The 25944-nt window shown below is 41.8% G+C and overlaps 1 protein-coding gene across 1 annotated transcript in view; it reads right to left on the reverse strand.

Moving 5' to 3' along the window:
* adam11 (ADAM metallopeptidase domain 11) overlaps nt 1-25483 on the reverse strand; it is a 133941-nt gene extending 108458 nt beyond the window's left edge. The window contains exons 1-3 of the mRNA XM_067969168.1: nt 25426-25483; nt 24909-25084; nt 24200-24276 (exon numbers count right to left, since the gene is read on the reverse strand). Of these exons, the coding sequence (XP_067825269.1) occupies nt 24200-24276; nt 24909-25084; nt 25426-25483 (311 nt within the window). The remainder of the gene's footprint in view (nt 1-24199; nt 24277-24908; nt 25085-25425) is intronic.
* Between the last annotated feature and the right edge of the window lie 461 nt (nt 25484-25944).

The raw sequence follows: 25944 nt of genomic DNA on the forward strand, positions 1-25944 counted from the left end.
TAATGCCTTTCCTGACTAGCTAGTGTCAGATCAGAAGATTACCATATAGGGAACCGAGGAGACAAACTGCATTGCTGGAGCATTTGATCATATTGTAAATTTTAAAAATAATCATCATTTCCAAATACAAACTGACAGAATCACCCATTCAAAATCTGCTGAATCTGAACTACAGCAGGCTGCATTAGTGTTGTGCAGGGAGAAGAGAAGATTGAGCAAGCAATCAAAAAAGTTGGAGGTGGATTTTTAAAAAGCTTTGGAAGAGGAGAGAAAGGTGACTAGACAAAAACAAAACAGAAAGTTCTACAGGGTAGGGGTGAAGTGTTAGTAGGTTTGTTCATTAATGATGGAGCTGATGGAGTGGACAATGAGCAGCAAACCAGAGTTGGAAGAATGAATAGTGCAAGCTGGCATATATGGCTGGAGAAGATAATGGTGAGTTGAGCTCGAGGAGGAATTTGAAAGTGAGGATGAGGATCTTGAAGATAATGTGCTTGAGGACAGAGTGGAGTGGACTTTGGCCAGGACAAGGGTGATGGGAGTAGAGGACTTGGTGTGAGGGAGGACTTGGATTAGCTGAAGTTTGTGAAGGGTCGAGGTGGGGAAACCAGCAAGGAGGGCAATCAAAAATCAGTTCCAAAAGTGAAGAAGGCGGCATGAATTAGAGTTTTGATAGCAGAGGGAGAGAGATGGTGATCTAAACTGGAGATGTTCCAGAGATAGAAAAATGCAATCTTGTGACTTGACTGGATGTGGGACACAAAAATGGAACTCAGAGTCGAGCAGAATGACAAGGTTGTGCACTGGTTGAATGTAAGGGAGCAACTAGAGAGGCTGTTGCAGCTTAGACTAGAGGCATGCAAATCCAGGTGAGAGCTGAAAAGGATGTATTTGATTTCGGTGATATTGAGCTGCAGGACATCCAAGACTTGATGCCAGGCAGATAGTGTAACAACAGCCTTGATGGTGGTGACAAAGAGGTTGATCATATGGAATTCGATCCCATACTTGCAGATGGTATTACTGAGAGGTAGTGTGTAGATGGTAAATAAAAGGGACCAAGAATGGATTCCTGGGACACATGGCAGGTGACCATGTTGGCATGGGAGCAGAAACTGTTTGAGGAGATGTAATGCAGAGGGTGCATTGAGACAGGTAGGAATGAAATCAGGAGAGCACAGAGGAGACAGGCAGAATGGTCTACAGTGTTGAAGGTGGTGGAGAGGTCAAGGAGGGTAGCACATGACCTGTAGATGTAGAACAAAAGAAGTTCATAGCACAGAAGGAGGCCATTTGGACTGTCATGTTGGGTCTTTGCTAGAGCAATGTACAATGTGTTGCAGTAGGAAATGGTTCAAGCTTTTGCTACTTCACAAAAAAAACAGCTCCTTTATCTCCTTTGAATCAATGTATATGTCATGGAGCCAAACTGAATCATCATTATATTGGTGGTAGTTTCAATATTCCCTCCTCTCTAGGTCCCTCCAACGTCCTAAAGAGTGAAAATGTGCATAATTGTATATTCTCACAGGAATCAGACTGCTGGTGACACTGCAGTTTCATTGCAAGTGATTATTATTGAGTCCGAGTACAGAACATGCTGATTACTGCACCAGACCAATGCATTATAAAAACAGCCTTCACGTTACTAACAATTTCAGCAGTAATCCTGCAGCTAATATGGCAATTAATAATGAAAGCTGAGCAGCTGAGAAACTGATGTCATACAGGTTATTCCTTGTTGCTAGGCCAACAATATCAATGATAACAGAACTATTCTGCACCAGGTTAGTAATAGCTCAGTCTCCATCTCCAAACTGACCATGTTTTAGCAGCTCTCAATTTGAACAGCAGATTCAATTACATCTGATGTCATAACGGCCCAGATCACAACACAACTGTGATAGAAAATGTAAGCTTTTAACCCGTTTCACTGAATAAATACATCCTGTGGCATGACTCTGAACTGTACAGAGCAGGACCTGGATAAACTCACTGATTCTGGACTGAAAGAGCTGGTCTTTTTCAGTCTTTACATTTTAAATTCCATCAGGTGAATTTTCCCTTTGGTGAGGAATGCTGAATATGTACATCCAAGTTTAATATTTATATATTTAATGCATCATAGGTGAGATAAATATCCATATGGAATTGTGGAAAGTGGGTAGTTTTACAGCAGGGCTCAATTTCTCTGTAGGCATTAAGTGTGTGTCTAGTTTAGATCTGCTACAAACCAAGCATTAAACTGTGCATAAGAGGGAGATGTGGCAAAGTATTTTGAACGAGAGAATACAGCCTCATTATTTACAATCTAAGACCCAAAATTGTGAAACTTGTCAAGAATCGCTCAATGGGAGAACAGTTCGGAGAATTGGGCGTAGAGTCAATTCCATTTGTGGCACTCGTGGTTTTCCTGCCAGGGAAGTTAATATTGGCAAAATCAGAAGTGGTGTGAATCACTGACTTCTGAGTGTGATTCTCCAGTCTGTGCTCCCATCAAGCAAGACTCAGCACTGGGAGCAGAGACTCCCAATTTTGGGGCAACTATGCAATACTCCATCACCGCCGGCACTGCACAGGATAAACAGTGTGAACTTTGTGCCTCCAATGATGTCCCAGATACAGATCTTTGTGGGTCTCAGGAACTGCTGAAGGCAGGGCCCCATCCCTACTAGGCCTCCAACAGGCCCAAGTCAGAACTAATAGCGCATATGCCAAAACCAGTCGAGATTAATTTTAACCTAACCCACTGGATGGGAAACAGGTGGGTTCAATTCAGTCACTCATTTTACACCCCGCTCGATTTTACTCTCCACTGACTTCTGAATCTGCCCATGCCCTGCCCAGCGGGCTTGAGGAGTACGATGCTGATGGGCACTGGTCTATGCTTGAGCCTTACGTTGTCCCAGCGTCCAAACAACAACATAAAAACAATCAAATTAAAGTATGGATCATGGCAAAACCTTCCTTTTGCACAAAATTCATACTGATGGCAGTGACTGCGGCCTAATCATTAACAGATATGATTTAAAAATATAAAGACTTTCTTATTAGAAGTCTGCAATGTTCACAAGGCTAACATTGGATTTTTGCAATTGGTGCATGTGTTTACAAAGAAATCACAAACCAAACAGTTTTCCTGTTTTAAGCGTTGCCTTTTCTATCTGAAGTATGTGAGTCAGTGCGCCAGTTTCAGGATTAATGACGTCAAAAAATCTCAGCTCCATCCTGCCCTGGTCACCCAGTGATTGCTGGCATGTTACTTCAACAACTTAGAAAGATATTATAACGATAAAGGTTAAAATACTAGGACATTAAGTGAGGCATTAGGCAACTAGTGGATATTAAGGGGAAAAAAAATCACCAGCGATACTGAACCCATTTTTGGCATCAGACGACGTTAAACCACTGTTCGTGTGAAATAAGCATTTAGTGCCTCAGCAAAAAAAAAAGCAACTTCCTGATCCACTGCATGTAATATTACAGCCAGCTGTAAATTAATCTATCAATTTAGAGCACCATAAAATGAAACTGTGAATGCTGGACATCTGAAATAAAATAATGGAAATGCAGACCGGGTCTAACAGCATCTGAAACAAAAAAGGGAAGGTTAATCTTTCAGGTGTGATCTTTTGGTTTTGATAGCAGTTACAACTGAAACTTTAACCGTTCTCAGATTCCAGTCAATCTGCTTTGCTTTTCCTGTTTTTATTTCCAGTAACCTCTTGTTGAGAAACTGAAAGTGAGGCCTTCACCAACTGTGGGGTTAAAAACTCCCCCCGTGTCACTGAGAGCGCATATTGCAAAACTGCCCAGTCCCGGCCCGTGATTCAGCATTCATTACAGTTCACGGATGGAAAGTCACAGGCTAGATGTGCACAGTTTTGTGATGTGCGCTCTGGCAGAGCCCCATGAGTGGCAAAAGGAAATTTCTAGCCTCCTACATTACTGCATGGTAATGGCAATGGCAATGCGATATCCAATTGCAAAACAGCGACTACTAGGGGGAGAAAATAGTACACAGAAAGAGAGGTGGACCTATTTGTGCAGGAAGCAATGGCTAGGAGATCCTTCATATTTGGAATCTTACAACACCAGGTTATAGTCCAACAATTTTATTTTAAAATCACAAGCTTTCGGAGATTATCCCCTTCGTCAGGTGAGTGATCATTCACTCACCTGACGAAGGGGATAATCTCCAAAAGCTTGTGATTTTAAAATAAAATTGTTGGACTATAACCTGGTGTTGTAAGATTCCTTACATTTGTCCACCCCAGTCCATCACATCATGGCTTCATATTTGGGACCAGCCTCAACCTCCCTGAATTCCAGGACGCACAGACAGACAAGGAAGAGGTTGTTAAGAGGATGAACACAACCTTCAGAAACAAATGAATGTAAATGGAGGTCTGCAATTTTGATGACATTAAAAAATCTAAAAAGAGAAGATTGTGTCCAATCATCGATTAAGAGGATAAACTGAAGGAGGACTAAAGGTGCTGGCATGGGGGAGATGGGTGGGGGAGAAGAGTTACCATTCTTTTACCTGGAATCTTTGAAGTGAATGGCACCTTCCTGATTCTGCTTATCCAAAGAATGCACCAGCACCAAGACAATAGCAAGCATATACAGAGGCAGGCAGTGGAGATAATTCCAGATATCAGGAATTTAAGTAATGAGGAAAGGCGAAGGAAGTTGGGTTCCTTTTCATTAGGAAAAAAAGGAGAATTAATGGTGACACAGTTGACATTTTCAAGGTTATGAAAGGGACTGGTAGGCAGACCAGTGTGATGAAAGATTTAAATATCAGGGGAAACAAGTTAAAAATGAGGAATGTGGGATGAAAATGGGAAGTCGCGTAAAACCATTTTACATAAAAGTTAAAGTGGGGAGAGAAATCACTATCAACACCCTTGAGTCAAGAGTTTACCTCCACCAACGGCTATAGACACAAACTTTCCAGACTTACAACATCCCACTGAATGAAATATAGGCCTGCAAGGATCCATCACTGAGCTGCATGGTGTAGTGGATTCTAGATTTGATACAATTTAGTCTATTATGATAGTCATTCCAAACAATATAGAGGCAGATTTAGAATTAGCTGTAACATTTGGGTTATATGATCCAGGTGCAAGGTTGCAATTAGCATGAATCTGGGCTTGTACACAAGAGGCTTCTTTGAGATCAGCTGTTAACATTGCATTATTCAACCTACAGGCTTGATTGCAGATGGCTATGATTATAGCTCTGCCAGACAAGGGGAACAACTTCAGCCAACTTCACATCCAGAGGTTGGGGGTTTTCAAACAGCAGTACATGTATTTTTTTTTGTCCTAGGCCCAACCATCTTCAGCTGCTTCATCAATGACCTTCCCTCCATCATCAGATCAGAAATGCGGATGTTCGCTGACGATTGCACAGTGTTCAGTTCCATTCACAACCCCTCAGATAATGAAGCAGTTCGTGCCCGCATGCAGCAAGACCCGGACAACATCCAGGCTTGGGCTGATAAGTGGCAAGTAACATTCGCGCCAGACAAGTGCCAGGCAATGACCATCTCCAACAAGAGAGAGTCTAACCACCTCCACTTGACATTCAATGACATTACCATCGCCGAATCCCCCACCATCAACATCCTGGGGGTCACCATTGACCAGAAACTTAACTGGACCAGCCACATAAATACTGTGGCTACAAGAGCAGGCCAGAGGCTTGGTATTCTACGGCGAGTGACTCACCTCCTGACTCCCCAAAGCCTTTCCACCATCTACAAGGCACAAGTAAGGAGTGTGATGGAATACTCTCCATTTGCCTGGATGAGTGCAGCTCCAACAACACTCAAGAAGCTCGACACCATCCAGGACAAAGCAGCCCGCTTGATTGGTATCCCATCCACCACCCTAAACATTCACTCCCTTCACCACCGGTGCACCGTGGCTGCAGTGTGTACCATCTATAGGATTCACTGCAGCAAATTGCCAAGGCTTCTCCGACAGCACTTCCCAAACCTGCGACCTCTACCACCTAGAAGGACAAGGGCAGCAGGCACATGGGGACAACACCACCTGCACGTTCCCCTCCGAGTCCAACACCATCCTGACTTGGAAATATATCGCCGTTCCTTCATCGTCGCTGGGTCAAAATCCTGGAACTCCCTTCCTAACAGCACTGTGGGAGAACCTTCACCACACGGACTGCAGCGGTTCAAGAAGGTGGCTCACCACCACCTTCTCAAGGGCAATTAGGGATGGGCAATAAATGCTGGCCTTGCCAGCGCGCCCACATCCCATGAACGAATAATTTTAAAAAATTATATGGGTGTTTAATGCACTGACATTTATCTTTATTTCCATATTTAATTTGGCAGCACTGTTTAGTATCGTAGTTCACATGATGTATAGCAGCATCTATCTTGCAGACATGTTAATGTGATCCATAGCATTTTACACTGGAGAATGGTTCCTTCAAATAAGCGTGCTGCAGTGATGTTATCACAAATCTGTCATCCAAATCAATGCATCCCCTCTGGGCGCACACCGCTATTAGGTGCGGATAGGAGGGCTAGGGGATGTAGCTGTTCTTCACTGGTGTCAAGGTTTATGCTTCTTTGGATATCCAGCACACTAAAAATAAATCTTACATACTGGGGGGGGGGGTTGAAATTGCAGTGTATCATCACAGGAATCGCTGCACCAGACTCAGCCTGAGGATCCCAAAGTTCTTTCAATGTGCCTTTGCGTGGCTGTTTCTATTGACGATCAGTTGGCACACAGAGAAAGGGAATGTATTGGAGCTGTAAGTCTAGATTCCAGACTGTAACCATAGTACCTAAAAGCCATTCTTGCAGATAGTTATCCCATTCAAATAAACCTGCAAAGACATTAGCTAAGAGTGAAGGAGTCAACTTTAGATTGTAGTCATGTGCAAAGGAACATGGTCGCTGAAATTCCATACTAGTTTCATCAGTTTCCTGCCATAACTGCATAGTATTTACAGCATAGTAACAGGCCATTTGGTCCAACAGGTCTATGCCGCTGTTTATGCTCCACACGAGCCTCTTCCCATTCCTCTTCAACAAACCCTATCAACATATTACTGGCCTTCCCTTTCTTATAATGGTGTACCATTACAATGGTGATGTGTGCAAGTAACTGATATAAATTACCCCTTCCCAACATCTTGGAAGCACATGGACTCCATTGAAGAAAGGGTAATTCCTGAGCAAAGCTTCAACGGGAGACCAGCAGAACCCCCCTCGCCCCCCGCTAGAAAATGGCAGAGCCCCAATTGCACTGGGTCCCTGAGTTTTGAACTTGCCTTGTAAGGACAGAAGTTCCACCCACTCCTTACAATGCAAATATCATTAGGGCATGGACTCCCTACATTGGGAGATCCTGCTCCATTGGCTCATTTGGGACCTGGCACATCTGCAGAGGCTGGTACACCAGGCGAGTTGAGACAAACTGGCCTCCACATGGGCAAATGTGGATCCCACCTGTGCGGTCCCAGACAGGGAAGCTGTCTGGACCCCGAAGAAATTGCTGCATTTCTAAAAACATTTACGCACCAAATCAGCCCTCTTACACAGGGGGCCTAGGAAGACATCCCTACAGTCATGGAATGGGATGGGAGCTTGGACAACCCCCCCCTCCACATGGCAGGTGTGCGCCAGATTCTCCAGCCCAGTGGGCGAGGTGGGCACTGGAGATGTGCCTGTCATGGCGTTTGCGCCCACTGGCCGATGTAAATGAGGTGCTCGCCCACTGGCCCCACAAACTCCAGTGGGGTAAGCGCTGGAGGGTACCAATGGGTGCCCCAGCACAACCACTGGGGTTATGACCAGACCCATGTTCTGGACATTGTATATCACCTGCATACTAAAGGATTGAAAGCCCATTAAACTGACTGACGGTCACCAGGTGTCAATGTGGGTGGCACCCGTTGCCCTTAGAAACTCAATTACAACATTTTACTGTAAGTCTAATTGTTTGACTGCACTTCTGGAAAAATGAATGAATCTGCTATCCCTCCAGAGCATTACATGTGTGTATCACTCCCTGAATGCAGATGGAATTGGAGCCTTGAGAGATGTCACAATAAGCTCCTTCAGTTTGCTGGAAAGGCCTGTAGCAAAAGAGAAAAACTAATAGCTGTATTATAGCTACAGGTAGATCAGCAGATGTCAGTGAGACTCGCTGTAAATCCATTACGAACATGTGGCAACTCTGACTGATACTTTACCAGTGAATCTAAACCTGTGTATCCACTACTCCTTAGCTCTTACCAGATATTTAATCCTTGAGTTATACGGCCATTGTTCTAAATAACATCTTTTAATGATCCTCTTCCTTCTCAGTCATCTCATTTTCATCCCCTCTTCCCCTCGTCCATCAGCTCAGACTCCCCAGATAAGAGTACGGCTGCCATCATTTTGGATGTCAGTCTTTTTTTTTGCAAAAATAAAAATTGGAGCAGGCAGTTTGGGTAAATTGTTCAGTTCTACCATTAATAACTGCTTTTAGTGGTGTTCTTAGTTCATGAGTGCCAATCATTATGCTGTTAAATATCCCTTGGAAAATGGCACTATCACCACCATCGCCAAAACACACAGAGTAATTTTAATGACCAACCCTTCCTGCTGTAAAAAGACATTTTTATCAGTGGTATGAAACAAAATTATTTGGCTACTCAGTGGTGGATTTGTTAAGTGTTTTACTATTTATAAAATATTTCTTCTTAAAACTAAACTCTGTGCTCAGAGGTAAGCAAGTAACAAGAGTACTAGATACCCCAAAAATTCTCCCAAGGGCAATTAGTTTTGGTTCAGGTCACAACACCCACAATTTTCTTACCATTAAAATTAAATTGATCATGGGATCCAGCATAATGTCAGGTTCTATGTCATATACCTTCACGCTTTACATAATTAAGTCAGTAATACGCTTTGTCCTAAGTTACATAAGAATCGTTCCACCTTCAGATAGCACTGAACTGACTACGAACAGAAAGAAAATCATTTTTTTTTAAATTGCATGAGCAATGCTTTGCTTGATGTGATACTGACCCATACCAGAAAGATATGCAGGTTTGACTCCCGTTCTGCGCTGAGTTAACCGATCTCAATTGGAAGTAGAGACACTACAATTGGCCTCAGTGACCCTAAGCTAGGAAGGGGGAAATCACCCGGGGTTCCCGTTCCTGATTGCTATCCAGTGACCCTTGCTAGAATGTGCTCGGGTGGATGACAGGTGCTGCACCCCAGGGTGCAATAGTGTGTTTATACTCACTGTTTAGACTCATGCATGAAGAATGGTTACTTGGGCAAGAAAGTGGAGGCTTTCCTGTATTTTTTGAAGAGTTAGTGCCTTCAGGGATATGGGAAGAAAATTGGAAGAATTTAATTTCCACAGAGGCTGTTGTGGTTGTACAGCAAGCAGTACATTTCCTCATAAAAAATGTATTTGTTTAAAAAATTTTCTTCTTGTATAAAATATTCACCAAACTCCTCATCTCAGCAGTACGAGACACGCACAGCTTACACTGAATTGCTGTAGTCAAGAATAATTTCAAGGTGTTACATTATTTACTATACATTTAATCTTAAATAATGCAAAAACATAAAGCACTCTTCCACCCCAAAGGAAAATATCCTCCATCAAGGGCAAACGTCATTTCATGTCTAAAATTCAATTCAACGCCTCAATTTTAAAATTTTCATCCTAGTCTTTGAATCCTTCCACGACCGCACCCCCTCCTCCAGCCCTACAACCCTCCGAGATCTCTGCATTCCTCCAATTCTGGCCTCTTGCGCATCCCCGATTTTAATCGCTCCACCATTGGCGGCCGTGCCTTCAGCTGCCTGGGCCCTAAGCTCTAGAATTATGTCTCTTAAAACTCTCCACCTCTCTATCCTCCTTAAAACCTACCTCTATGACCCATCTGTCCTAATATCTCCTTATGTGGCTCGAGGTCAAATTTTGTTTGATAATACTCCTGTGAAGGGTCTTGGCACGTTTTACTATGTTAAAGGCGCTATATAAATGCTAATTGTTGTTGTTGTTGTTGTTGACTAGGAATCTCCACAGAAGCTGTAATAGATTTCCCATTCTGTACTCATTATGATTTGCTCTGCAAAAGTTTCATTCTTAACATCATTAGCACACTTTGTAATTGTTCATTACAGTATTTAGTAACGGTGAGCAGTGCATCAACTTTTCATCAACCGTTCATTGGGGAGCTTGGCATATGGTTAGATTTTACTGCAGTTCAAATGCATAAAGGCCGCCCTAAACTAGGTGAATACAAATTGTGAAATATCGGTGTATGGCAGGCTGCCCTTTTCTGTCAAACTGGGTAATGTGAGTATACAGACAAGAAATTCTGTCTGCTAAATATGCTACTGCAAATCCCAGAACTGTTTAGAAGTTTAATATTAAATCAATTTGTTTTCTGCTATTACGTTAATACCCAGAAATATATAAAAAGGATATTGGAACATGAAATAGGAGTCATTTTCTTTGTCTATTTAAACTGAATTGAAGAAATAAATCTGCAGCATCCAATTAGTGAATATATACATTACCACAGCTTTTTGGGAGGTTCTTGATAGTTTTTCCAAACATTTCTTCCCCTCCCACTGTTCAGTAATCCCTCTTACAGCATTGGGTGACTATGAAAGGAAGCAGATGATCCAAGGCCAGCCCATCTGTAACCAGCTATGAGGGGGTTATGTGAGAGCAGCCAGGTCAAGTAGACTCAATGAGGAAAATGCCCCATTGCTTAGAACTCTAAGTTTTATAAATGTATATCAGAAAGTACTGACTGCATTGCTCAGCAGCAACAAGATAGAACATAGAAGCAGTCAAGAATATATAAATTACTCAGCTAGGTAAAATTGTAGAGAACACACACCTAGCCAACAATATACTATACATGCAACTAGCAATAACAACTTGCATTTGTCCCTGATGCTTTGCAATGGGGATAGATAGCGGAACAGATGCCAATCCAAGAAGGAGGGGAACTGAAACCTTGGTCAAAATGATGGGCTTTGAGTAGGTTTTTTTTAAAAAGAGAAAGTAGGGGAGCGATACAAGGACTTAGAAAGGAAGCTCCAGAGAGTAGGGCCAATGTGGCTGAAAGCTCTGTCACCAATGGTGGGGTGGCGGAGGAGGGGGATGCACTAACGTTCAGAGTTGGAGGACCAAAGGGTGCAGGGGATTGCAGAGATAGGATGGCATGAGGTCATGGAGGGTTTTAAATTTAATGCAATGGGAGACAGAGCCTATCAAGGTTAACAAGGAAAGAGGGAGGGGGTGATGGGTGAGAGGAAGTTAGTGTGGGACAGGATCAGGTGGCTGGGTTTTGGACAAGTTGGGGTTTATGGAGGGTGAATGATAGGAAGCTGGCAAGAAGGTCATTGAAATAATCAAGACTAGAGGCATGAATAAGGGTTTTGGCTGGTAGAGGGGCTGAGGGATTGGCGGAGGTAGGCAATGTTGCAGAAGTGGAAATAAGCAGTCTTGGTGTTCGACAGGATATAGGATTTGAAACTCAAGTTTTGGATTGAACAGGATGGCAAGGTTTCACATGGTCTGGTTCAGCCTGACTGAGTGGCTGGGAGGGGGATGGAGTCAGTGGCGAGGGGCCAATAATGAGGACTTTGGTGTTACTTCAGTTGCAGCAAGTGGTGACTCATCCATGACTTAATGTCAGAGAGGCAGTCTGACAGCATAGAGTTGGTCATGGGGTTGATAGAGGTGGTGTAGAGGTAGAGCTGGATGTCAACATACATTTGGAAACTAGCCAACAAGCCGCACAGAGACTGGTGACACAAAAGAGGATAGTACGATATGTATCAGAAGTCTAGTTCAACTAGGTTTCACACTGACTTATGCTTCCCCTGCATAAGTTTTTCACAGCTGCTCACTAATTAACAGGGAATTAAATAAAACATTTTGATCATTAGCTTTCCTTAAAACCTTTCTGTAAAACCTCTGTAAAGCATTGGAATCTTTTTGCATTGGGCTCATCCATTGAATATAATCATAGACCTCATTAAAATCAAAGAAGGATCAGAACATTTATTTTACTGCATTTCCTTTTAAGAATAAACTTTCTGGTTGAAGATTTAAAGCTACCCACAATTTGATTTTCAGAGACTTGGTAGTCCTGAATTTTCTGCCGTCAGTTTTGACTACCCTGAATTGGCTGTTCTCTAAGCGCTGTGGATTATCTAAGCACATCACAAGTGTGACAGTGTCAGTGAGTTCACAATTCAGGTTTTCTGATTACAACCCCACACAACCTTTAAAAGGAGAAAGTAAGAACTATCAACAGCAAGCACGTGCTCATAAATCACCCATCTTCAGTTTATTAAAATAAATAAACAGCCACAGTCCAGTATCAGCTATTCTGCTATCTAGTCTTTTCAATTATCCATGGTGTTGTCAAGTACAGATTGATATATTAAATTATTTAAAGTTAAAGTATTTTGGCTGACATCACTCCAGGGCTTGCTGGCTAAAATACAGCACCCCAAAATGGAACCTGGTATCACTGAAATCTAAATACATGGAAGGGATGTAACAGTTTACCACTGATTGTATTTACATGTCAAGTTGCCACCTCATTTAAATAGCAATCGGGCTTCCCCCACTGCCTCAGCTAGTAGACCAGGAAGGTTCCATACATGCCAGGAAGGTCCCAGGTTTCATTTGCAATCTGCGCTGAGTTATCTAATTTCAGCCTGGATGGGGAAAGGGGCATTAAAATTTGCCACCTTATGTTAATATTGTGGTTATTCATTAATATATAACCACCAAAAGTTGAAGTACTTTTGGTATACTGATCGACCACTGTGAAGATTTTTCTTTCACTGATAAATCAACATTTAATACCTTAGCATCCTGTTTGACCCAGAACGGAGCTTCAAACCACAAACCCTATTCATCGCCAAGACTGCTTACTTCCACCTCTGCAACACTGCCGGCTTCTACTCCCTTCTCAACCCCAATGCTGCTGAAACCCTTATCCATGCTTTTGTTATCTACAGACTCAATTTCTCCAATGTTCTTCTTGTAAGCCTTCCATCCTCCGCCATCCATAAACTCCAACTTGTCCAAAACACGGTCGTCTATATGTTGTGCACCAACTCCCACTTGCCTATCACTCCTATCCTTGCTGCCCGACTTTGGTTCTCTGTCTCCTAATGTATTCAATTTAAAATCCTTCAACTCAAATCCCTCCAAAGCCTTGGTCCATCCTATCTCTGCAACCTCCTCCAGCTTTGTATCCCCTCCTTCACCCTTCCAACTCTGGCCTTCTGTGCATCCGATGGGGGGGGAGGGGGCGGGGGGAAGACCACACCATTCGCTCCACAATTCATGACAGAGCCTTCAGCCACCTTAGCTCTACTTACTCCCTAAACCCCTCTGTCTGCCCACTCCACTTTTAAAAAACCTTCTCAAAACCCAGCTTTTCAACCAAACAATCTGTCGCCTCTCCTAACTCTCCCACTATAGCTCAGTGTCCATTCCTTTATCCCTTTTGTCTAGCTTTTCCTTTTTCTCCCCACTCTGTAAAGCACCTTAGGACATTTTCTATGTTAAAGGCACTATTCAAATGCAAGTTGTTGTCGAATTTCTGGCAGTATTTTATTGATCTCACTGTGGTCATTGGTCCTTTGAATATCTTTTTCCCTGTTCTTCCTATGCTCCTAATATACCCTTCTACACACTCTCCATCTTCTCTGCAGCCTCCGTTCAGTTGCAGGTCATCCTTCAGAGAGTGACATAACTCAGTTCTCCCTACCGTATCTGAGACTGCAAGGACGATGCTCCTCTGTAAGATCTAGATAATTCCGTCCGATTTGGTTGGCTGGACATCTGCGGGTAGGAGCCCTCCCCCTGTGCCGACTCCTCACATCCTCGACATTCTGCAGTTCCTGCTAATCTTCCTCCAAGCACCACAGGACCTCAAAAAAGGGGACACCCATTGTGCAAGGGCAGTGGTGGCAGGCGGGAAATGGACACAACACTGAAATGGCACTGGTCAGATTCAAGCCGTTGAAAATAAAAATTTGTCAAGTGTGTCTTTGCAAAGCAAGGCGAACGAAGCAACGAACGATATAACAGAAACATTGGGGTAGGGCTTGGCCGCATTCGGGAAGTTGCACTCAAATGCGCTTGAAATTGCATTAGATTACAATTGAAGTTTCTGCCAAAAATCATGTGTATAATCACAAACTTAAATCTTCCATGAACCAGCGCAATCGGGCAGGGTAATCGAACGTAATCATTTCATTTTTTTCGTTCCATTAAAAACTATCCCTTGATGTATTTAAGAGTGGTAACCTGGTGCAGTTTTATTAATACAGCTGAAAATGGGTTTATCAGCAAAAAGCAGCATTTTTAATAAGGGTGTCCAGTCCTCCATCTGTGAATAACTGGATTTAAAATCACTGAAAATGACTTAAAAACTATACTGAACCATTTAATAGCTTCATTGGGGCACACATCAGTTTCTTAGTAAATTAAATATTTTTTGATATCAAGAAACTTTTAAAACATGCCCACTAGTGCCTGTGTGCCTAAGAAAACGAGCGCAATTTGAAGAGCCTTCCCGAATCAGTTCAATCGGCGGAATCTCGCAATTTAGACCCGGGGGCACGGCCAGATTTGTGGCCGGGGTCTGATCCGGGCAAATTGAATCTTGAACCAGCGTAAAAGATTGCGGAAAACACGAACGTAAATGGTTTTGGATGTACCTCAATTACGTTTAAAATTCCTTGATCTTTTGCGCTGGTTCGGTCGATTCCGCCCTGATTGTGCTGATATTACTGGCATAACCGAGCGGAAACTCTACCCCATGGACTTTCCTCATTGTTGCTAAATTATATCTATTATGTCACAATATTCAACCAAGCATCATGAAAATGTGACCATTTGAGATTACAGGCAGGTAGGTTTAGAAAATGCTGAAGTGCGAAAAGGCACAAAGTTTATTTGAAGCCAAAGATAATTTATCTCGGAAGGGTTATAGATATTTTAAATATGAAAATAAATGTAATTGTATGGGCTGCAATTCAACATTACAGGGTCCAGTTTCTTTCAATTGGAATCTAATTTCAGACACATCATGTTAATTTATATACTGGAACCTTTTTATAACACACACCTACCATAATCCTAACTGGCAGTGCATTCTGCATTCACAAGGTAGAATTGGCTCACTATTATATGTCTCTGTGCTGGACCTCATGACCATCCAGAGTCAAGTGGGCGTTAACTGGATTAAGGGTGTGTTGATTTAGCTAATTTAAATACACCATTTTTATTTTTAAGTCGCTTCAGGAGGGATAAGAATGAGTTAATAACATTGTAACAAAAAAAACCTTAGAAACGTGTTCTGGTGATGTGTCACGCTGGAACATTAACTGTCTTTTCTTTTTAGATGCTGCTTAATCAGATCTGCATTTTATTAATTTCTAAATTTTAAAACAATAATAGTGAACTAGTACGGTCATATTACATTTCTCGGTCTACTATTTTAATAGAGGCATTAATCCATTTATGGGTTAAAGCTGTAATTTCTATCCTATATTGGTTTTTGATCCTGTCAGAAAAGGTTTATTCTCTTATACTAGAAATAAAAATAAAAATAATTTAAAACCCAAGTGCATAAAAATGTTTTTACAGGAACGGGGAGCTAAATTTTATGTTCTCCGTTAGACTTGACTGACTGCCTCCAGTCTGTAGTTTGCAGTCTATTATGCTATCACTTCTCACATTTCCACATGGATGCCAACCACTCCCAATATACACAGTATAGGCTCTCTCCTCCATTATTGGATGTGAACAAAATAACAACAGCTTTCAAAGTTATAGAACTCATGGAGGACACATGCCAACTGTCTGCATTGCAATCGTATACTGTAGAGGAATTGGCATTCTAAAAATGGACATTTCAGTGTATTTTTTAAAAATTAAGTGGAATTCATCACCATTCCAACCTCATTCCCTATCCTGTTTTCAAACCTGTACAATTTTGCAAGCGCAGTGACAGTAATAGTCAAAATAAAGCCATTTAATGCTTTTACACCAGGAAACATCTACTTTATTTCAAAAAATGTGATTGTAACTAGTCTTGAAGAAAATAAACCTTCACAGAAGACAACAGCTGAGCATGCCACAGGAAGTTCCTTTGAGGAAAACAAAAAGATTTAAAGGCTGGATTTCAGCAACTTATTTAACTCCTAACTCTGTGGACTGAACATTAAATAAACACACCTGCAACCGTCAGAAACCATTAGCTCATCAAGTTCATGTGCAACCAACAGCAGCAGAAAGTAAAGTGTAATTGGATATGATCCAAGAACTCATATAAAGTCCTAGAATTTTATTCCAAGTCAAGTACTGGCATCACCAATGTTGCTTATGTGTATTTGAATGCGACTTGATTGGAAATCACTGATGCTGAAAACATTTAGCTAGTCTTTTAATTGACCCTCCATCATTAAAATCCCAAATCTATTTCCATCACAAATGAAGATGAAAGAATTTTCTTTTTTCGGGGGGGGGGGGGGGGCGGAGAAGAGAGTATCTAAAGTTTTCAACATCAGCTCTTTGTGCTTTTGCATCACACCTCTCCAGATAACTGGTTAGTTGATCAAACTGCACATAGCACACAGTGAGGGCAATTTTGAGCTTTCACCCAAAATGGGTGTAAAGTTGGCAGTGCATCTGTAGCACCCGCCCACTGGATTCACTGGGTGGCCCAAATTTTCAGGTTTGGGCTTCATTAGAACACAGTCGGTGAGCCACCCAGCACTCAATGAGGCTAGTGGGCACCACGCTGAACCAGGGGATGGGAAATCCTGTGGCTCCATGGGTGATCTTCGCCAGTAAATGGCAGCAAAAAACGGTGTGGGAGGAGGCACACCAGGAGCAACCCTGCTCTTCCTGGCCCCATAACAATTCCCCCAAAAATGTTCAAGCCGATTTTGGGAAATTTGACCCCAGTATGTGAGACACAGCTGATGCATTCAAAAGTCTCTCTCCCACACACACATTTATTTGATCCACTTCCCTATTATATGTCCAATCAACCACATGCCAGTTTTTACTCCTGTTTGGCACTTGTAAGTACTTGAAAAAAAACATTTGCAGGCATCAGATTTATCTGTGCATTTGAGTATTCCCCACGGGGAGAGAATTGCTCTGGCTGCCATGTGTTATATTTTTGTAACTGCATTCAGAAAAAATAAGTTTACAATGTTGATACACACACCAACCAGACGAATTCATCCCCCCCCCCGCCCCCCAACAATGTGGGAAATCCTGGTGTGCCTAACCAATGCAGTGCAATGCACTAGTGCACCAACTCATAGATCAATCAAGTTGTCACAAAGTTATTTGTAAATTTTAGTTATGACTCCATAGAACACGGATTGAAGTTACAAGAAGTAGCTGAATAAACATATGTGGGGTAATCTCTATGTCCGCAGTCCCAGTGGGGAGCCTCACCTACTGGCAACACAAATCGGAAATTCGAGCATGTACTGCCCATGATGTTCTAACCATTAAACTAAAATGGAAAACTGTGGCCAATGCAAGCCTGGATTTCTGATTTGTACTGCCAGTGGACACAGACCCCTACAGGCAAAGTGGACATGGAAAATGACCTGTGTACTCAAAATGGACTTGACATAATAAAACCTATATATTTTTGCAATGTGTTAACTTAGAGTATTCATTTGTAAAATGCACCCTTGTGTAGATATTTTTTTAATTAATTATTTTCATAAAGTAGCTAGCCTCTTGATCCGGATTACAATCTTTAGCACATTTCCCAGATTTGGCAGGAAAACTTAGTGTTGAGTAAGTGACACTACTGTCCTATGATTTGAGCTTGTTCCAGATAATTTTCCTCCTGTCCAATTCAAATAGCATGTCCTTATGCATTATGTGTTCTGGAATGACAGGCTGTAGGGCAAACAATTAATACTTTTTACCATTAAGATATGTACTAGAAATGGTACAGATGACCAGCATATGCTATTGATTTCTCTGACTGATGGACAAATTACACCTTGGAAGATCATCTATCTCAGGCTACAACTAAAGATCAAGTTTATTCATAATTGAGATTATGCAGAAGCAAGGGCAAACACAGCGAATTTCACTAGATTACAAACTGTACTTAATTCAATTGTCATTCTTTCAAAATAATGTCTCAAACATGTCTTGGATAATAAGAGTCTAAATGGGGTAGAGGAGAAAAGGGATCTAGGGGTACAGATACACAAAGCACTCAAAGTAGCAATGCAAGTTAATAAGGTCATAAAAAAGGCAAACCAAGCACTGGGGTTCATTTTTAGAGGGATAGAATTGAAAAGCAGAAAAGTTATGTTAAACTTGTATAGAACCTTGGTTAGACCACACTTGGAGCACTGTGCAGAGTTCTGGTCCCCATATTATAAAAAGGATAAACAGACAATGGAGAAGGTGTAAAAAAGATTCACAAGGCTGATACTAGAACTGAAAGGACCAAATTCGCACCCCAATACGCCAACATTTTCATGCACAAGTTCGAGCAGGACTTCTTCACTGCACAAGACCTCCAACCAACACTATACACCAGATACATCGACGAAATTTTCTTTCTATGGACCCACGACAAGGAATCACTAAAGAGACTACACGATAATATCAACAAGTTCCATCCCACCATCAAGCTCACCATGGACTACTCCTCAGAATCAGTTTCTTTCTTGGACACACGAATCTCCATCAAAGACGGGCACCTCAGCACCTCACTCTACCGCAAGCCCACAGACAACCTCACGATGCTCCACTTTTCCAGCTTCCACCCTAACCACGTCAAAGAGGCCATCCCCTATGGACAGGCCCTGAGAATACACAGGGTCTGCTCAGACGAGGAGGAACGCGATGGACACCTACAGACGCTGAAAGACGCCCTAGTAAGAACGGGATATGATGCTCGACTCATCGATCGACAGTTCCGATGGGCCACAGCAAAAAATCGCATAGACCTCCTCAGGAGACTAACACGGGACGCAACCAACAGAGTACCCTTTGTCGTCCAGTACTTCCCCGGAGCGGAGAAACTACGCCATGTTCTCCGCAGCCTTCAACATGTCATCAATGACGACGAACACCTCGCTATGGCCATCCCCACACCTCCACTACTCGCCTTTAAACAGCCACCCAACCTCAAACAGACCATCGTTCGCAGCAAATTACCTAGCTTTCAAGAGAACAGCGTCCACGACACCACACAACCCTGCCACAGTAACCTCTGCAAGACATGCCAGATCATCGACACAGATACCACCATCACACGAGAGGACACCACCCACCAGGTGTATGGTTCATACTCCTGTGACTCGGCCAACGTTGTCTACCTCATACGTTGCAGGAAAGGATGCCCCGGAGCATGGTACATTGGCGAGACCATGCAGACGCTGCGACAACGGATGAACGGACACCGCGCAACAATCGCCAAACAGGAGGGTTCCCTCCCAGTCGGGGAACACTTCAGCAGTCATGGACATTCATCCACCGACCTTCGGGTAAGCGTACTCCAAGGCGGCCTTCGAGACACACGACAACGCAAAATCGTCGAGCAGAAATTGATAGCCTCAACCGGGATCTTGGGTTCATGTCACGCTACACGTTACCCCACCAGCGAACAAATGTTATCTGTTTTTAATATAACGGGTCAGTTGCTGTCTTTTCTATGTTTCTACCTCTCTATCTCTGTTTTTTTTTGTTTGTTGTTTTTTTTTGGTGATTTGTATATTCTGAGACCTTGCAGGTAACACCTGTCTGTCTGCACACTGATTGCCTTGGCAACGGGCAGTTGAAAAAACTGTCTGTAATCACCAAGCATTGTTCTGTGAATTATAAATGCGATTTCATTTCGAGGATTTCGTTTCGTTCACCTGAGGAAGGAGGAAGCCTCCGAAAGCTTGTGAATTTAAAATAAAATTGCTGGACTATAACTTGGTGTTGTAAAATTGTTTACAAGATATACTTATCAGGAAAGGATGAACCGGCTGGGGCTCTTTTCTCTAGAAAAGAGAAGGCTGAGTGGTGACCTGATAGAGGTCTTTAAAGATAATGAAATGGGTTTGAAAGGGTTGATGTAGAGAAAATGTTTCCGCTTGTGGGAAGTCCAAAACTAGGGTCATAAATATAAGATAGTCACTAGTAAATCCAATAGGGAATTCAGGAGAAACTTCTTTACATAAAGAGTGGTAAGAATGTGGAATGCACTTCCACAAGGAGTGGTTGAGGCAAATAGCATAGATGCATTTAAAGGGAAGCTAGATGAGCACACGAGGGAGAAAGGAATAGAAGGATAATGATAGCATTAGGTGAAGAGGGGTGGGAGGAGGCTCGTATGGAGCATAAACGCTGGTATAGACTAGTTGTGCCGACTGGCATGTTTCTGTGCTGTAGACTCGATGTAACCTTCTAGTAGATCTCAGAAAAACATTCAGTTTAGATGAGGCATCCATAATGTGAAGTCTACTTGTGAAGTCAGATACTCATGGAGTGCTCCATTAGCTGCATCTTGGTAGCTGCTTGGTGAAATAAAGATTCACTGAAACAACAGTTATACCGTCCCTCTTTGCTTTGAAGTCTAAACTGGGACAAAGGAAGATAACACAACCCTGATAATCAACGCAGTGTTCAAAGGTACAGGAACTGCCGACAGGTTTTCCTGATGTAATGTTTTCATCTATTGAACAACATTTTTGGTACAGTGGGTGATATCCCTCCTCTTGATAAGCTGGTTAGCACTGAATAATGACAGTCATTTGTGATATGTGTTAATCAATCTACAGTGTCACGGTCAGACAACTCCTTTTGAAGAGACAGTAAGATATTATCAAGAAGTATATTCATCGGCCCCCACCCGGACACAGAGAAACAGAAGAAAAAACTAAAGAAAACAGTTAAGTTTGTCACAATACTGCCAATCTACAAATTCCCATTAATATTAAAAAACGAGTGATTCTTAAACAGGACAGATCTCCGATCCGTTACATATGGCTCCCGGAGACTATCTTCCTTTGTCCCCCTGCCGTAGCTTACTGCTTTCAATGAACACTTGCAGATGCAGGACGTCAATACACAAAATCACTGGGCTGTCTGCCACCTTGTGGTGAGTCCGTAAAAATTACAGAATCATACAGCACAGAAGGAGGCCATTCAGCCCAACACACTTGTGCTGGCTCTTTGAAAGAGCTATCCAATTAGACCCACTCCCCTACTCTTCCCCATAGCCCTGTAAATTTTTCCTTTTCAAATATGTATCCAATTCCCTTTTGAATCTGCTTCCACTACCCTTTCAGGCAGTGCATTCCAGAACGTAACAGCTCACTGCATAAAAAAAAATTCTCCTCATCTCCCCTCTGGTTCTTTTGCCAATTATCTTACATGTGTGTCCTTTGGTCACCGATCCCCCTTATTTCCTGTATCAAAACCCTTCATAATTTTGAACATCTCTATTAAATTTCCTTTTAGCCTTCTCTGCTCCAAGGAGAACAATCCCAGCTTCTCCAGTCTCTCCACATACCTGAGGTCCCTCATCTTTGGTACCATTCTAGTAAATCTCCTCTGCATCCTCTCCAAGACCTAGACATCCTTACTAAAGTGTGGTGTCCAGATACTCCAGCTGAGGCCTAACCAGTGATTTATAAAGGTTCAGCCTAATTTCCTTGTTTTTGTATTCTATTATAAAGCCAAGGATCCCGTATGCTTTTTTAACAGCCCTATCAACTTGTCCTGCCATCTTCAAAGATTTGTGTACATACACCCCCAGGTCTCTCTGTTCCTGCACCCCTTTTAAAATTGGACCATTTAGTTTATATTCTTCATTCTCATTCTTCCTTCCAAAATGCATCACTTCACACTTCTCTACAGTAAATTTCATCTGTCATATATCTGCCCATTTCACCAGTCTGTCTATGTCCTCCTGAAGTCTGCTACTATCCTCCTCACTGTTTTCTATATTTCCGAGTTTTGTGTCTTCTGCAAACTTTGAAATTATGCCCTTTATACCCAAGTCCAGGTCATTAATATACATCAAAAAGAGCAGCGGTCCTAATACCGACCCCTGGGGGACACCATTGTATTCTTCCCTCCCATCTGATAAACAGCCATTCACCATTACTCTCTGCTTTCTGTCTCATAGCCAATTTTGTTTCCACTCTGCCACTACTTCTTTGGATGTCAAACCAATGTATGTGCAGAAATCTGGGTCTCTCTCTGGTCTCTAACTAGTCTAGAGGAGAGCTAAGGAGCAGCACAGTGTAAGGATTGTTCAATTTTAAAAGGAATTTTCTTTGATCCAGATTGTGCACCTCTGAACAGATTCTGGGCTGGTCCCATTTGTCAGTGATTTTTATATCAAGACACTACCTTATGTTATGATGTAACATGATGTAACATAGACTGTGCAGGAAATTTGAGAATTGACCCAGGAAAAACCGTAGACAGAGTAGGAGATGCATGAAAAGAGTTGACAACACAATTGTAATGTAAAAACACCTGATACAAGACTTTAAACTGAGCCTTGAGAGATTGGGAAGTAAATGTATACATTTCAATGTGGAATGTATGTGAAGTAGTACACAGTGCACATGTTCTATATTATTTATGAAGACTGTGCACCAAACGTAAGTCAAGAAGAATAATTGCAATGGTCCCTCTGCTGATGCAGTTGAAACTTAACAAATGCATCATCTTTATCGTCAAGAAAGTTTACATTTGTATCTGGGTTATTTTTGAAACTGATTATTCTATCTAGAAGAGATGATGCAGTATATTGAAACTCTACACTTTTATCAAGTATTTAGCAAAGCAATTTGTGATGGCAATGGAAAATATTAATGAGATCAGTAGGACATCTTAGTCTGTTTATGCTATCGGTCATGCTTTGTGCTGAAAATGATTGAAATCTTTTTCTTATACGTAATTTGTAGTTTTTGTAAATTTGTTAAAAACAGCATTAAAAGATCAGAATAAGCTATTTACAGCCCAGGAACAGACTGTTGGATGTCCTCCTGGGGGCTGGAAGTGCATGCCCTAACAATACCAGGGGGACTAGAGAGAAAATAGAATAATTCATATCCTCAATTAAAAAATGCTCTCCTTTTGGTTTATTTGAAGAATACTTCATTTTACTCTATCTTCAGTGTATACTTTTTGAACAGAATATGCTACACAAGATTGAACTACAGCTTGTTTATTTCCTCAAGTGAATAAAATGTTTAGCTTATAGCACTGGATAAATACCACTTTCTCACAGCAAACAACTGCTTCAGAATCTCCAATGCTGCTTTCTCTCAGCACATTGTTGCTGAAACCTTTCCAACATTGCTGTAGCATCTCCAAGCTTCTCTGTTCATTCAATGAACAATCCATGTCCCCTAGAATTTACAGGGGAACAGTTAATGGGTGAGCCCAGTGGGGGTAAAATTGGTCTTTGGCGCTGGTGCAAAACTCTGCCTGATTTTATTATCCACTAAAGTCAATGGAAAACAAAATTGGGCTAGGTGTAAAATGGGCAGCCGATTCACTATCACCAGTTTTGTGCCACCACTGAAGACCATTTTGACCCCCAGTGTCTTGTAAAAGTCCTAAATGCTGTGGGAGGTACGTGCAACTGTCTCCATATCTCCCAGAATGCTGGCAAGGTTTGCATTATTTGTCAAGCAAAATGATGCTCATGATACTAGCCTCTGAACATATCATCCTAATTCAGCACCCCTGAAGTTAGCTCCATGCTTATATTTCAATACATGCGCTATCTGCAGTCAATATCAAGCTTATTACAATGACTCACAGGCATTATAGTACTTTGAAATAAACTTGAAACTGGCTGAAATCAGTACATTAAAATACACATTAGGGAAACTAAATTTGGATTAGGACCTCATTTGATGATCATCTGTTTGTTGCATCCCATGTTGCCCTATTTCACTCTTAAGAGTTTAAACTTCCAGACATTGTGATTAACTCATTTTAGTTTTTAAAAAAATGAGCTATTTTCACTTATGTCAAACAGAACTCTATATATTTAAATTTGTTTCACTCTTTTTGCTCATGAATCTCACTTCTAATATTGGCCTGCTGATGACAGTTCTGAGTATAATACTCACTGGTTCAAGTCTAGGTCCAAAATGAAGGAAGAGCCTAATGCTTCTATCAGAAAACTCGCTTGTGCAAGATGAATAAACTGTAAAACAAAATGAACAGTGTTATTAATAAATGACAATTTTAGAAGAATCCCCAGCAGAACTTTTTTCCAAACTTCTAGAACGTAAATTATCTCAAAATTAATGTATTTGCTTAATACAGACACAAGCCGTCGCTTTTTAGTGTTTTACAAGTACCCTTTGCACCAAATGAGATGTAACTAAATGTATGTATTTAGAACTTTAATCCAAATTAGAATGGGAAACACTTATACTATTTAATAAGGGGGGGGGGGGGGAGGGGGTGATTCTGCCTATTGTTTCAAATATAATTTAATACATTTATGTTCGAAAGAGATCAAAAGGCAAGATCGCCGCAGAAGACAACCCTGAACAGGCTCTGCGCACAGTCCTATCCTTGTGATAAACACCGTTTATCAGAGCGTGTGAGCTTTACAAGAGCTGAAGGTACTGAGAGGGCTTTCCCGGCTGAACCTCACCTCAACCACCAATTTATTTTGCAGAACACACATTTTTTAAAAATATATATATTTGATGTATTTTACCCATAACCAGAGTGGTTCTAAAGGTGAATAAAGACACAAATAAAATCAGCTCTCAGTGTTTATAAAAACATTGATTTGCCAGACACAGAATGCTACATTAAACCTACGTGAGCACCACTGCTGTTGTTTCGGATTCTCGTATTCAGCAGGTCGTGTTGGATTTCGTTTCCTGAATGAACACTGTGGATTAATCGCTGAGGTTTGGTGACCTCCTGTGCGAAGGATCTGCCGTTCCACCGTTCATTCCACGCCGTCCCCGTCTGTACATCGGCTTTAATAAACCCTTGAATAATAATAATTTATTTTAAAAAAAGAGAATGAAAAGTTGAGTGCAAAAATCGAAGGTGACCGATTACGGATCGATCCTCAAATTTGAATGCATAGGGTGACTAATTTTTTTAAAACACAGAAGCCGACGCTGTGTTGGTGACGGGTGTACTGTACTTGTGAGCACTGCAGAATTTGTGTCGATGCAGCAGCCGCATTGAAAATAATGGACGAATTGCAGGTTTCAAAAACACCAGTGTAAGCTAAATTTCGCCCAAACGGGAAAAAAAAACTGATGCATTGGCATTAATTTGAAAAGCGCCAATTTTCAAAAGAAAAATAAGTGCACTTTCTTACCTGTAGGACAAGTGAGGTAGAATAATGCAACAGAAATCCAAGATTGCACAAGAGTCATGGTTTCATATCTCTTGCACCGTATAAAAGCTTAGGACTATTTTATGGTTCACTTTCCCCCTCCCCCCCCCCCCTCTTTTTAAAGGTAGGTGATGTTATGAGGATCTGCAGAGGGGCTGGAAGCTACCCATAATGGTCCCGCAGTCTGTTCCATCAGCAGCTCTATGTATGCAAGAGAAGGAGCTTCTTTCTCATCTCGCTTCGAGCCTATGGCACCTGCAGCATTCCAGCTCAATGCACCAGTCTGGTTAAACCCAGCCTACATTCCAGTATCATGCAATGAGGAACACTAATGTCACTCCTGTTGATTCCATACTCGGTGATGGGAATAAATCAACTTGGTTCCAATCAAAATGCGTTACTGTAAATCTGATTGAAGCCGTTTCTTTTGATGTCACGCGCTCCATCATAAATATATTTCCAAACCCACACAGTGCGCTCAGTGTCAGGCTTTTTTTTTAT

This window comes from Heptranchias perlo, chromosome 30 (genome assembly GCF_035084215.1).
Source record: "Heptranchias perlo isolate sHepPer1 chromosome 30, sHepPer1.hap1, whole genome shotgun sequence".
NCBI classification, from domain to species: domain Eukaryota; kingdom Metazoa; phylum Chordata; class Chondrichthyes; order Hexanchiformes; family Hexanchidae; genus Heptranchias; species Heptranchias perlo.